The 14,544-nt window shown below is 48.7% G+C and overlaps 5 protein-coding genes across 5 annotated transcripts; 2 read left to right on the top strand and 3 right to left on the bottom strand.

Annotated features, from left to right (window-relative positions):
* Positions 1-142: 142 nt before the first annotated feature.
* On the bottom strand, positions 143-3,287 carry UREG_02476 (uncharacterized protein; the record flags this gene model as incomplete). The annotated part of the gene is made up of 3 exons (XM_002542914.1): positions 143-1,582; positions 1,666-3,037; positions 3,094-3,287. 3 exons carry the CDS (start codon positions 3,285-3,287, stop codon positions 143-145), a joined length of 3,006 nt encoding a protein of 1,001 aa, XP_002542960.1.
* Positions 3,288-4,624: 1,337 nt separating this feature from the next.
* On the bottom strand, positions 4,625-5,641 carry UREG_02477 (uncharacterized protein; the record flags this gene model as incomplete). The annotated part of the gene is made up of 3 exons (XM_002542915.1): positions 4,625-4,936; positions 5,027-5,365; positions 5,417-5,641. The coding sequence occupies 3 exons, from the start codon at positions 5,639-5,641 to the stop codon at positions 4,625-4,627; spliced, it is 876 nt and encodes a 291-aa protein (XP_002542961.1).
* Positions 5,642-8,306: 2,665 nt separating this feature from the next.
* Positions 8,307-9,893, top strand: UREG_02478 (uncharacterized protein; the record flags this gene model as incomplete). Its single annotated transcript, XM_002542916.1, has 4 exons — positions 8,307-8,696; positions 8,916-9,157; positions 9,221-9,641; positions 9,726-9,893. 4 exons carry the CDS (start codon positions 8,307-8,309, stop codon positions 9,891-9,893), a joined length of 1,221 nt encoding a protein of 406 aa, XP_002542962.1.
* Positions 9,894-11,047: 1,154 nt separating this feature from the next.
* On the top strand, positions 11,048-13,111 carry UREG_02479 (lysophospholipase; the record flags this gene model as incomplete). The annotated part of the gene is made up of 3 exons (XM_002542917.1): positions 11,048-11,102; positions 11,165-11,828; positions 11,893-13,111. The coding sequence occupies 3 exons, from the start codon at positions 11,048-11,050 to the stop codon at positions 13,109-13,111; spliced, it is 1,938 nt and encodes a 645-aa protein (XP_002542963.1).
* A 756-nt stretch (positions 13,112-13,867) lies between these two features.
* Positions 13,868-14,197, bottom strand: UREG_02480 (uncharacterized protein; the record flags this gene model as incomplete). The annotated part of the gene is made up of 1 exon (XM_002542918.1): positions 13,868-14,197. The coding sequence occupies one exon, from the start codon at positions 14,195-14,197 to the stop codon at positions 13,868-13,870; it is 330 nt and encodes a 109-aa protein (XP_002542964.1).
* Positions 14,198-14,544: the final 347 nt, after the last annotated feature.

Here is a 14,544-nt window from a genome sequence, read left to right on the forward strand (position 1 = left end):
AAACAAAGCTTGGAGGATACTACAAATGCCACGGTAAAAGCTGCACTTGATAAAACATGTAAATAATATTCTGCGTGATAAGCAATTTGGAAGCAGATACACTTAAAGCACGACAAAATCATAAGTATCGAGGTCTTCGAACTCAGATATAAAACATCGAATTTTCAAGGTTTGGGTGGATTTTTATTTCATTCTCACTTGGGCCTCGACCGGTTTCCCCAGACACGATAGACTCTGCAGGGCTTGCATCATAGTAGCCGCTGAGGTAACGTCTCGCACGTTCACAAGCGAGATCAGCGTAGTACGCGGGGGGACAAACACTAACAGCCTTGGTCGCACGGCCGAACAAGTAACACAAATTGTGAGTCAAATCTTCAAGTACGTCTGCTGTAGGGGGTCCATTCTTCCGCGCCCGGAATATTTCATCTAGAATGACAAAATAATGGGCGGGCCGTGCAGTGCCTTTAAGAGCTGAATGAGCTTGCAAGTAGAAATCCCAGTGGCGATCCTCGGTAACACCTCGGTCAACGACTGTCCCGTTGACTGTATTGGAATTTTTATCGGCTTGGTTTGTGGTAACCGGGTAGAACCTTGTATGGTGACGTTTCCCCACAATGATAATGGAAACTCGTGGTAGACCGTTCTTTGTCAATGTGGCCGGGTAAACGCGTTCGCATGCTTTGCGCAAACGAGGAAGCTCTTCTTCTAAAACTCGCGTGTATTGCCCTTCAGAGACTCCGTCGCGATAAACAATGATATTTTCGGGAAAAGCGTTGTTATACTTCTTCCAAAGCTGAAGTCGCGATTCAAGCATTTCTTCTAGTTCATCGACCATCTCGGCTTTTGCTTCACGTTGTAACCGGATTGATGCAGGCCATTGTGCCAGATCTTTATCAACGCTTGCAACCATAGCCGCAACGCTAGGAGCTTGCGATGAAGAGCCGGGTGAAGGGTGTGTGACATCGATACCAACAAGCATGGTCTTCCCTTCCCCAATAAGTCCCAATTTCGGAGGGTCAAGGACATGATTTGCACCACCAAGTTTCAAGTTAAACTTCAAGGCGATATTGGCTAAGGACTGAATGCCACCAGTTCTGTCACCCACACAAACCGTGTGAATTCCATTTTGAATATCTCCTCGAAATTTAACTCTGTTGTAGATAGCTGAGTCCTCAAAAGGCAGCATGACCAACAGAAACCTAATGTTACGATGTTTCGCCAGAAGTTGGTCGAAAGCACGGTCAACTTTGGCCGCATAACTCTCCGGGGATTCGTTGGAAGTGAAAGGGTGGTCAAGCCAAATGGGCGCTAGTGGCTCACTAACCGTCATTCCGTGCTTTCGCGCAACATCCCTGAAGCTTTCGGCGATTGAACGTGGGTTTTTGTCATTTTGCTGTTGCCCGCGAAGAAAGAGGAAAGTCCACTGGGATAGTGAGGCTCCACGGGGAAATTGAACGCCTGATAAATTCCAGCTTGCGAATTTGGGCTGGACTGAAGTTGCTTTATACCGAACATTAGGCCCCGTCAAAACCCGACCACCAACGGTGATCAAGTTTGGACTAATTGAGAGACCCATATTGGACTATTTCGCTCATTAGTACACGAAAAAAGAAGACATTTGCAGATGATTTTTGAGTTGGGGGCAAAGAAAGTCAAAAGCCTTACCAACAACTGTGAAGTGTTCGGGGCGGCCGCAATCACCTGCGTCCCTCTTTCGGTAATGGACTTTGCATTAGCCGCAGGTTTTCGGACCGCGAAGTCAATCATGCTTCGTGTTTGCCTGGGGGTTAGCTTAGATTTAGAAGTTTGCCCAGGTTCAACACGGCAGACCTCCACTGGAAGGTAGCTTGGGTTTTGTGACGTTCCAACATTGACAACAGGCATCGCTTCATTCATATCGCCGACGTTATGCATACGCTTGAAGTAGTCGTAGACGCTGATATAACCGTGGTCTTTAGTATCTCCGCCTTGTGCAGCTTTACCAGCTTTGCCTTTTGTGGCTTGAGGTGTAGCTTTTGCTGGCCCTGCTTGTAGGGTTCCTTTTAGGTAAAAGTGGACATTTTTTGGCCCTGCCCCAGGCTTCGCAACTCGTGGCGGGTGGTCTAGACCTCGGCCATCTTGTGGAGATGCAAGGGCGATAATGGTTTTGACTCTTGGAATTCGCTGGTTTCCTTTAACTCGGCGAAGGTGTGATAGTTGAACCCGTATACCCTTCAAGGTTCGCTGCAATTGGTACCCGCGGGCGCCTAACATCTCAATGAGCCTAGCCAGCGGAACTTCGGCAAAACAAGCAATGTGCTTGACCTGAACATTGACCAAAAGTCGGCCAGTAGCCGGGCGAACACTAACGAAATAGCCCCTGAATGCTTCGAGACCGCCTTGAAGGTTATATCTCTCTGCAGCATTTCCCAGTGGATAATGGCGGTTTGCACCGACACTAAACATATTGGATGTTGTCTTAGGGTTATGACCGACGATAATGTTCAAAGCCTGCAAAAGCTCCTCTTTGCCACCAAATGCTTCACTAAGATTCACAGATGATAGATATTTCAAAAGGTCCGCGGTGCTAAGAGTGCCGGTAAAGAGGACACGGACTGGATAAACTTTTGGGTTGGGAGGCGGCGTATCCTCGCCTTCCGCGCGATATTGAATATCGTAAACTTTGGAGTCGAATTTGAGGGAATCCCGACAAATCAAAGTTGCTTTAAAATCAGTCGCAATACGATCACGAAACTCCTGAAAATGGTCTTCCAAAAGCAGCTCGATGATTCTCTTGAGTTTTTTCCCTTTTGGTTCGGGAGTCTTCGCTGGTGCTTTGACCTCAATTTTATAGCGGTAAAGGTCCACGTTTGGTTTGGCAGTCAACGCAAAATAATTCGCCCAGAGGAGCACTCTGTCCCCGCGAGTTCCATATCCGGGACGGAGGGGATACTGTCGGTCTAGGGAGAGCGAGTCAAGACCCGGCTCACGCATCTTCGCATCGTATCGGTCCTCGATGGCTTTGGAAGGTCCGTCGAGTGCAGCTGGTACTGGGGAACTTCAAATCTGGTGAGCATGGCAGAGACAAGAGAGGCGCATCAATGGAAAACGTACTTGAAAACTTCTACCGGAGCTTGGGGTTTACCCCCGCCACGACCACCACGACCGCCGCCACCTTGGCCTCCATGGTGGCTATGACCCCCGTAGTGGCCGCCACGATCGCCCCGTGAGCCTCTATTACGGTCATTGCCGCGTGGTGAAGGGCGTCCTCCCTGACCTTGTCCGCGTTGGCCGCCTCGAAAAGACATGTTTTAAAGAGACCAACAATCTGCGAGATAAACGAACTATGAACTGAATAGGATGGATGCAGGAGGAATCAAATAGTCAAGGTAAGGCTGGAGTCTGGTAGGAATATCGACGAATTGGATCCTGAGTAAGATATGTTCAAGAGCGACAGAAACGTCAAGGCTGAGAAGGATTTATATGCCAGGCTGCCCACAATGAGCAGAGGCGTCGTAGCAAGATTGAAAGGAAGAAAGGCGGCAGGGAGCATCAAGATGGCTGGAAAAGCGAGAAGAAGACGGCGGAGATGGAGGGAGGTGGGCTTTGTCAGCTTTGCTTGCAGGGCGGGAAGGAGCAATCCCACAGAAGGCAAGCAATGGCCAAACGAGCAGGTGCCAGCGGCGGTCAACAAGTCAAGAAAGGGAAAGAACGGGCGTTGATGTTGTTGAGGGAAGGTTCGGTTTAGCTAGTGGGGCACAACCCCACAAAACAACAACCTTCCAAAGGGAACTTTGCACCTTCCTGTCAAATTGGGTTTCAGGCGCAAAACAGGTCACTTTTGGGCGAATTGCTCAAAGGCCTTGTGTCCCGGTACCCTGTAATTACCCGTCCAGTGCAAGCTCAATGATTTCATTTGACATCAAACCGGTTCTGTTTGCGCTGCCCGCCCGCTTCTTTTGCGGAAAAAGAGATGGGGTGGCCCAGCCTCGCACGCAAGGCTGACTCTGGCAACAGAGGGAGGAAAAGAGGTGGGGGTTTTCTTGCTTTTCAATGTCCACTTTTTGATGAAGATACCCTTGCGGAACTGTTCAAAGAAAGGGAGCGCTTAATCCAATCACTGTTAACGCCAGGGCATCTTCCAGCGGCCTTGTCAAGCTTCCGCGAGGCAGCCAGATTGTTTTCAAACTGAGGAGCCACTTGGCATCCCACTGATGGCTGAGCTCAAGAAGGGACTCTTGACCAATCAGCCGGTTACAGCACGCCTCCTTTGAACAGCGGGGTTTGGAGACCTGGATGGCGAATGCATTTTCCTCGTCGGTGAAGGTCTTCGAGGAAATCGAACAAGGGCACCGTGCACTTGCTTCTTTTTTTAGTTCGAGATTGATCCCTGGTGGTTACATGCATTGAGAGGTGACGCAATCCCGCACGCAGCTATGCGAGCTAGAGCGAAGCCCAAATATGAAAACAGAGATCCTCCTGACGAGAGTGATCTGATGGTATTATTACTCGACAATGCAATCAATAACTAACTACATAGTAGTTTACACAATAAAATGATAAGAAAAGGGCCTCAATTCAACTACCTAACTCCCGCTTAAACCGGTCCAAGCCAGGGCATGTCGTCTTCATCATTTCATTAATATCACCATGCAGCATGTCCGCCGTCAATCCTTAAGTCGCTACCAGTCATAAAACTGCTTGCGTCGCTGATCAAGAACACCGCTGCGCCCCTATATTCGGTTGGTGCACTGAGCCGACCAAGCATGTTTTCCTTGGGCCACTGGACCTTGCGTTCCGGAAACTCAACAAAGAGTTGCTCGACCATGGCCGTGACGATATATCCCGGGGAAATGGTGTTGACACGAATTCCGAAGGGACCCCATTCCGCAGCGAGATTACGGCCAAGCTGAATCACACCAGCCTTGCTTGCATTATATGCAGGACAAATCAGCCCCTAGTCACTGGTTAGTCATCGGCTTGGCATCGCGTGTTTGTTATGTTTGCATGCGGGGAGCTCCTTGGTTGAAAGTGTGAGAATACGTACTCTGTTTGCGATGGTGCCGCTCATACTTGCGATCATGACAATACTTCCGCCGTTTCCGAAACGAATCATTTGTTTTGCAACTGCTTGTGCAGTCATGAAAACCCCGGTAATGTTAACTTCGAACATATTGTTGGCATCTTTGGCGGTGTACTCAAGAGCTGGTGTTTCCTGTTGAATACCAGCTGCTGCGATCAAACCATCCAGACGCCCTTGCTCGTTGGCAATATCCTCAACAATATTATGGAGCTCTTCCGTATTTCGAACATCGATACGACGGTAGTACAGCTTGGTACCGAGCTCCTCAACAGCACGCTTCTGAACACGATAAAAGTCTGGTGACTATGACCAGTTTTAGTATATTTGAGCGACGAATCTTTCTTTATAACTTACTGGCTCCTCAAGCCTATCGAGTGCATATACGGTGGCACCTGCTTCCAACAAGGCTTCGGCTTGAGTCAGCCCAAGGCCCCTCGCCGCTCCAGAAACGAGGACAACTTTGTCTGTGAGTATGAATTCGGGGAGTCTTCTCTTGGTGCCGAGGAACAGCGGCGGAGGCTGGGATTTGTCGATGGGGTTTTTCTCTTCGTTCGGTGGACTACTTGGGCCGCGAAGCATCATTTTTGGCCTCCCATTTTGAGACGTACCGTCCACGGAGTTAGTCATTGCGGTTTGTGCTGAAAGGGTGATTGCCACGAGATTGTTGAGTCAGGGATTCTGCTTGTCCCTTCAATCCTAATAAGAGTCGAAAGAAATCCAATGGTTTCACGAGAGCAAGAAGCAGGTTAATGCGATTTTATAGTATAATTCACCTAGTTGTCGACGCCGTGTCACCATGGCCAGATGACAGCTTGAGTGGGGTTGGTGCTCATCTCTGTGATCATCGAGTCGCATCCAGAGATTCCAGACTGCTCTGCTCGGCCTTTCCCAATTAGATGCATCATTATAGTTTGGCTCACACCGGACCGGGAAACGATAGCCACGACCAGTTCCGTGGGACAATGTCTTCAGCTTTTTGCAAAATCACAGCTGAGGATCGGCTTAGTCCGAAGTACTGGCACTATACGGGCCTGGCTCCCTAGATTGCCGGTGGCGCGGACAGCCTTGGTTTGACGAAGTATCTTGCGAAAGACCAGTTAGCAGTGCCCTGGTCTATCCAGGATAGGCACAGAGCAGCTGTTCCTACTCCGTACTTCTGTCTGAATGATATCGCTTCGCTCTTGAACGGGCTAGCTCTGGCCGCATTCTCTATAATGGACAATGACAACGTCAATTGGAGAACAAGGGCCAGGTGAAGGTATCCTGATTTATGCACATCATAGACTGACTTCTTTTTGAGCCGTTGCCGTTTTGAAGACCAGTTGGAACGATCCGGGCAAACGAGTCTTGGTGTTAACTAACTTAGTGGTGGGGAGAGTTTCGAAGCTTGGCTCTCGGAAGTCCCAATCCAGTAACCCGAGGGAGAGGAGGCAAGGCGGAATTTCTGATCTCAGTCATTTGTCGACTTCTCAACAAACTCAGACAACACCTTGCTAAGCTGAACGGGGACCATCATATTAACCCCAATCTCCTTTTCCTCAGAAGTTGGCGAGCTGAAATCAGTGATTATCCGTCAGGTCTTCAGGACGGGATCACCTCAGGCCTAGTCCCTCGCCGCCAGGGCCCTTTAAAGGTCAACACCCAATGGGTGCCAGTCCACGGGTATACCCTTCGCAGAACTGATGCTCGGCTACCTCTCCAGGATCGACAATCTCAACCTTTCTGACCCAGAAGACGACATTCTCCCTCCATTCAGCGAGCATCAGCACTCAACAGAAAAACTGGGATTTCATCTTGAGTATCGGGGGGAACACAGACGATTGGGAACAAACCAGATGGCTTACCAACAAGGGTTCGGTGACAGCAGACGGCGACCATTCCATCGGGCGACCTGGTTCTGATCCGCGACATAGCCAAGGACAAGAGTCATTCAACTGTTCAGTCATCATTCAAGCAATGAACTCGGGTGTGATGAGCCCAAAATTTTGCTCTCCAGTGCACTGGAGTATCATCTCGGGTGGTTGATAATGGGAAATTTCAATCCTAAGCCATTCAGATATGATATACTCTCTGCGCAGACAGATTCAGATGTTTCCAGCAGGGAGCATTATGTCACATTATTTTCCTTCTACTTTCTTTGAACTCTCTCTTTCTATATCAAGCTGGATGGATAGAACTTCCATTCATGCCTTTTCTTGTTTAATTATGCAAAGAATCAAGCCCGTCTGGTTCTTTCTTGGAGTTTTTTGAAGATGAGCCAGAATAGTCCAGCATGGCAAGAGGAAACAGAGAGGAGTGCGGGGAAGATGCAGCCCTTTGAAGACTGAAGTTGCTTAAGAGACTGCAACATCATCAGTGAAACTGAATAAAAGAGCCCCAGCCTCATCCTCTACTATGGTTGAAGCAAGAGATAGATTCTACATCCATAGTGAAGCCATCAGAGGTCCAATAAGGCTTCTTTCGCTTGAAGTGGAAATCAAGATTGATGTTTTGAAGCATTTTATCAATCACCTCGGAGAACCAGTTCATTCTTTTACTATTGATATGAAAGGGTTACTTGTTGGTTTATGAAGAGATTTAGAGGATGACCCTACCATGTCCATATACTATCCACAATATTCCCAGATTTGATCGTTGCAAGGTAGCCCTACCAGTTTCATCGAGCTCTTGAAATTGAAGCAATTGGACGACTTGGACCTGGTGTGGATTTATTAATGAGTTATAACAGTTCTAGCACTGGGCAGAAAGTTGTCTTCAAGTACATATTGATTTTTAGAGGAAGAAGTTGTTGTGGAAGGATTTGCTTGTAACCAAAAATCTCCCACAGCACCCATACCTCGTTTGCTTTGATCATGTCGTAGTGGATAACGATCACTGAGTCCTTGGATGCAGAACGGAATTCATCCCTGGAGGAATGCTTGATCAATACAGAAACCGGACTTTTCGGCTGATCTGGTTGCAACAACTTTTGAGCGTGGTGGTCTAGTTAGTTAGTTATTAGTTAACTAGCGCATGCGAACATGCTAGAGCAAGACTATTCAAAAAGGCTGCACAGCCACAAATCCCGTTCGCCGCGACATCCGTGAACTTTGTGATGGCTTCCTGACTGAGAAGGGAACCCTGGTAGATAGAAACTGAGCGCTGGGGTGGTGAATGCATAACCTGCTTCTACCAACATTCTTTGCTATTGACGAGAGGGGGCCTGTCAAACCAACCAGTCAACTGACCAGCGATTTGAAAACTCATGGCGACCACAACAACAGCCATTGAGTTACAACATGGACAATCGTCCCTAGAAGCACGACAAAACAGGGAGAATGCCCCGATTCTCGACTCTGTCGACTCTATACTTGAAGCCTCCCGCATGGAGGACTCGCAAGCTCCTGAAGGCGGATACGGATGGGTGATCGTCTTTAGCTGCGCGGTACTATGCTGGTGGTTTGTTGGTACCTCCTACTGTTGGGGTATCCTGCAAGCCGCGCTGGTGGAACGAGGCTTGTCGTCTCCGTCCACGCTATCGTTCGTCGGCTCGCTGACGACCGGGTTCATCTCGTTCCTGGCGATCGTCAATGCTCGTTTGATTCGGAAACTGGGGATACGGCCGACGGCACTGACGGGCATCGGTCTCATTGGGGTTGGTGAAATCTTAAGTAGTTTTGCGGCGGGGAGTATTCCGGGGCTGTTTATGACGCAGGGGGTTGTTGGTGGAATTGGAACGAGGTAGTTACCAGAGCGAATTCTCCGATATCCGATTTGAACATAGCTGACGCTGCGATAGTCTATGTTTTATGGTGAGCCTGTAGTTTGATTCCTGTCTTTCAGATAGGCTCCGAATGACCCTTTGAGTGACTAGGTAATCAACGTTACCCCATCTCAATATTTTAAAGTCAAACGGGGACTTGCGTACGGAATTATTTACGCAGGAGGCGGATTTGGAGGTGCAATCAATAGCTTTGCGTTGGATGCTTTGATCCAGCGTCTCGGTCCCGTTTGGGCATTCAGGGTGATGGGGGTTATTACCCTGGCTACTGGCCTGCCAGCTGCTTGGTTTATCAAGGAAAGGATTCCAACTCGTCCAAACGCACTAGTCGAATGGTAATGATAACAGTTTGGACATTGTCTTATATAGCCTTTCAAAATACTAACTTGAACACGTAGGGGGCTTTTCCGGGATGCCAGATTTTCAATCCTCTATCTTGTGGGAGCAATCGGAACTTTTCCTCTGTTTGTGCCACCATTTTTTCTCCCTCTCTACACCAACTCGCTAGGTTTGGCTTCTAGCACGGGAGCCGGCGTCGTGGCAGGCTTTAATTTTGCGTCTGCGGTTGGACGATTGATCTGTGGCTATTTCTGTGACACAATCGGGCCTCTGAATACACTCTGTGCGTCTTTATTGTTAAGTGCAGTGAGCATTCTTGTGCTATGGCCCGTTTCACAATCTCTAGGCTCGCTGGCCGCTTTCGTGATCATCAACGGCGTGGCCAATGGAGGTTTTTTTTCAACTATGCCTACTGTCATCGGAAACGTGTTTGGTTCCGCGAGGGTGTCCGTTGCGATGGGAATGACGGTCACGGGATGGGTAGGAGGGTACTTGATGGTAAACACCTTAGTCCGTTTTATAGGCATGCGTTCGCTTACATTAAAACACTCGGGGTTGTTTTAGGGGGCGCCCATTGCAGGTTACATTCTCGGGGCATCAGGCGGCGCGGACGCTGGAAGCGACGCCTTTCGACCAGCCATATTTTATGCGGGCTCAATGGCACTGGGTGCAACGATACTGGCGGCTTTTGTTCGACTGAAGTCGAGCAAATCTATGTTCAAACGGTTATGAGCAGTGGATGATTTACATTCTTGGCATTATGCCTGTGGCAACAGTCGATGCATCGTTTCAACAATCCGGCGTATGGTACTCAAATCAGATCCTGAATCGGGTTGCATGGTGTGGCTGATGCCGGAATCAACGAGTGTCGTCATCCTGATCTAACCTTAGGTTTTGACTAGGAAGACGACTATATCACGCTCCATTCCCCCCATCACGGCGTCTGTCTTCTGAACCCCAAGAAATAATGGTGTTTCACGTGTGGCTGATGGTGGGTTTGTGGAGCGTGAAAATTGATAATAAATGGAGTCTGCAGAACTCAATTAGGAGAGGACGGTACTTCGTAGTATCTTGAAATCGGCTAGGAGACTTGCACGCCCCGATATCCGAGCAGAGCGGGATCGGGTTTCAGAGTTGTGAGTGATACCAGCACGGATTCATAACGTTATTCAGTATTGTACTTCATTAAAAGAATGTTTCAATGCGCCTCGGCTGTGCTTGGGCTGAAATGACGTCGCATCAAGCCACAGGAACCCTTCAAAGTGCTGATCCGAAGAAGATGAGAGAGAAGCCCGGAGCAGCTGAGGCTGGAAGTCTCATATCCGAGAGACTCGGATTGTGCATTATGGACTCTGTCCAGAGTACTCCGTAGACGATGTTGTGTTGTTCGGATAACTAGTTAAAGTGGAGCGTGGTCTTCAACTGTGGCTTGCGTAGAGTCAGTCATTGCGTGATGATCAGCCGGCTAGGCCCAAACCCAAGGGAAACACAATTCAACATCCAAGATGGAATTAATCACTTCTCTTTTGCATTTTGCGAAATCAGGATTGTCAATTGATCGGGAGCCAGATCCCAGCTTGTGTGCATCTCGGATCCGCGCGGCCGACCGCTGCGCCATGTGAAGCGCAAGGGCTAATTTTGGCTTCTCAGCACAGATCGGCCCTAAGAGTCTCCACTGGAAGCTCCTTTTTGTGGTGAATGGGACTTCGTGTCAAAGCTTTTTGGCGGAGATGGCGATAGACAATGGTGGTTTCGAATGAGCGTTTCCTTTTGCTTCTGCACTCGGACATGGCTCTCCTCCATCTTGCACGTATAACTAGAGGACGTTGAACGGTGCCCATCCTCCATGTCCATGTTATGCTGTATCTGCTCTTGATGGTAGCAATATGAAACCCGATCATTTCACTTTTTACATTTCCGCAGCAGCCGGACTGCTTGCCGGTTTGTTCTGCAATCCCGTCCCTTGGCTTGAAAGACGCCGGCTGACTTGAATCACTACATAGGCTCGGCCCTGGCCAAAATAATCCAGATACCTCCAACAGATGTCGTTGTTCGAGCCCTGCCCAATGCTCCTGATGGCTATACTCCCGCGAACGTTCCTTGCCCTCCAGATCGCCCCAGCGTTCGCAGCGCAGCCACCATCTCTCACAACGAATCTGACTGGTTAAAAAACAGGAGGAAGAAGACAACAGCTGCCCTGACGGACTTCTTCGGTCGCGTCTCTATCGCCAATTTTGATGCCGCAGAATATATTAGAAATCATGCGGACAATACTTCAGCGCTCCCGAACATTGGAATCGCCATCTCTGGTGGAGGCTACAGGGCGTTGATGAATGGCGCCGGTGTAGTGCAGGCGTTTGATTCTCGAACTGCTGGATCGACAGATCAGGGCCGGCTTGGTGGCCTTTTGCAGTCCGCGACGTACCTGTCTGGCTTGAGTGGAGGTGGGTGGATGGTTGGTTCGTTGTACTTAAACAACGATACAACCGTATCCGCATTGGCTGGTGGTCAAGAAGGTTCAGCATGGGATTTCACCCGTTCCATCCTGGAGGGTCCGTCGGATGGTGGATTGGCTATTTTGGATACTATCGAATACTACAGGCAGATCGAGCGTGCCGTGAATGGAAAAAGAGACGCTGGGTATGATGTTTCTATCACGGATTACTGGTATGCGAGTTCCCATCATGGTAGTTATCTTCTATTTGTTTTGAGACTAATATGCAGAATCTAGGGGCCGGGCTCTCTCGTATCAGTTGATTGATGCACCGCAAGGCGGCCCTTCATACACGTGGTCCTCGATCTCACTGAGCCCGAGTCTTCAAAATGGTGATATGCCGATGCCAATCCTTGTTGCCGATGGCAGAAACCCAGGGGAGAAACTTATCGGTGGGAATGCCACGGTGTTTGAATTTAACCCCTGGGAGTTTGGAACGTTTGATCCCACTATATTTGGTTTTGTTCCTGTTGAATATCTTGGTTCGAGATTCCAGGCTGGCACTCTTCCCAGCAATGAAACGTGCGTTCGCGGGTTCGATAACGCCGGATACATCATGGGCACATCTTCGTCGCTCTTCAACCAGTTCTCTCTTCATTTGGATACGGTTGATATTCCGAATTTTATTAAAGACGAGATTAGGAAACTTTTGGAAAGAATTGGTGACGAGAATAACGATATCGCAGAGTACCGACCCAACCCGTTCTATCACTACTCAAACGACACCTCTCCGTTTGCCAATGTTGTATCGCTCCCTTTAGTTGACGGCGGAGAGGATCTGCAGAACATCCCTCTTCACCCGCTAATTCAACCAGAGAGGCACGTAGACGTGATCTTCGCGGTTGACTCTTCCGCGGACACCGAGTACAACTGGCCTAACGGAACTGCTCTGGTCGCTACCTATGAACGGAGTATGGACCCAGCTGGGCTTGCTAATCAGACTTCATTTCCCGCGATCCCGGACCAAAATACATTTGTCAATCTCGGCCTGAATACCAGGCCAACCTTCTTCGGCTGCAATAGTTCCAACACCACTGGTCCCACCCCGCTAGTCGTCTACATTCCAAACTATCCTTACAGCGCCTTTTCCAATGTCTCCACTTTCACCATGGAATACACAGACAACGAGCGCGACGGGATCATCAGGAACGGCTATAACGTTGGCACCATGGGCAACGCAACACGGCAGAAGGATTGGCCGACATGTGTCGGATGTGCTATTCTAAGCCGATCGTTTGAGCGCACGGGAACTTCGGTTCCTGATGCCTGCCAGCAGTGCTTCCGGAACCATTGCTGGGATGGAACGCTCAATAGCACTACCCCGAACACGTATGCCCCCAATGTTAGCATGTCAGATGTGGGAGCGAAAAACGCGGCTCCCGGGATGCATACTTCAAGTAAGCAAAGTATCGTTGCTGCGTCTGTGGCCATTTTGGTCGCCGTCATGTTCTGGTGATACTGATACGATCTGCAGTGGTTTGATTCCCCTCCTTCCCTTTCTCTTTCTGTATTTCCATATGTTTCATATATATATTTACCATTTATTGCTTTCTCTTATACTTTCGATTTCTTTTGCACTAAGCTGGTTTCTAGGAATTCACATTATAACTAAAATCTCAATTCAAAAGCATGTTGCAGATTTGCCAATATGTGTCAGACTCAAACCCTCAGAATATTCGTGCATAGTAAAATCAAGTGGCAACCCAGGTCAAAATGTTGTGTCGCCAACAGCATCGGATGCATGCCACCGAAAGAAGAGATTATAATCCTTCATGTTCTGGCAACAGAGAGATCATAGATCTTGCTTTCCATGATGCAAAGCTGCTTGCCATCAAAATGAGCAAGGAGGATGCGTGCTTGGGGCCAAAAAGAGGAATGGCTATCATGTAAGCCAGTCAGCCATCTAAGTAGCTTCATCATTACCTAGACAGAGAAACCCCACAGGGAATATTCCATGTTCTAGATACTTCAATAAAGTTATTCTCCATCGCATCACAGCCAGAATGGGATGAACTTCACTGGGTCTCAATGACTCCTCAGCCTCTGCATCATGGAGGATTTGGAACTTGCAGTGCGAAATCGGTGTAGGATCGGCTTCCAATTGTTGACTAACTGTCCATTCATAAGGATATCCCCCACGCACGCGGCCGAATACACCATCGGGATTTCCCCGATAACATGGAGACGTCCTGCTTAATGGACGCTCTTAGTTTCAGCTACTTGGATAGGGGTGAGGGTTGAGAATAGAGCATATTTTCCTTTCGGTGCTGCCAATTAAGCCGACACTGTGCAAGGAAATGCCCACTGAATATGCACTGCTTTGGGATCCGTAATCCTCTTTGACCAAGGGACCATTATCCTCCTCTTCCCCTGAGAGCCTGTCCTCTCTCAAAGGCCGAAAGAAAAGAGGGCCAGATCTCGCTGGTTGGTCGAGGTCGAGGGGAAGAATCTTGATGTTGAGATGATTGAGATCGGTTTCTCTAAAAGAAGAGGACTTGAGCTTCTTCACCTCCTCGTACATCGCCCCGAGTTGTTTGGCCATGGTTTGCTTTCTTTGGATGCGAAGATCCGAAGGATCGAACTGTGTGATAGGAGCCATTTGTTGGAGAGTGAGAGTCGACTGAGGTTGAACTCGGGGGTGAGAAGACAGTGACTGACTGTTTATCTTCCGAGATTTAATGGCTGCAAGCCTGCAAGTGTCACAATGACCACAGTCTTTATCATTACCAAGTTGCAGTAAATATTTAGCAAAAATATGCCAATCGTTGAAGCCTGATATCCAAATGCTGGGTTCCCATGGCAACGACGCAGGCTGGGCAACAAAACAAATGGCCCGCAGACAAGACGACATCACCCTTCGTGAGTTTGCCATGCTGCAACTGGCTGCAT

The sequence above is a fragment of the Uncinocarpus reesii genome, genomic scaffold, assembly GCF_000003515.1.
Source record: "Uncinocarpus reesii 1704 scaffold_1 genomic scaffold, whole genome shotgun sequence".
NCBI lineage: Eukaryota > Fungi > Ascomycota > Eurotiomycetes > Onygenales > Onygenaceae > Uncinocarpus > Uncinocarpus reesii.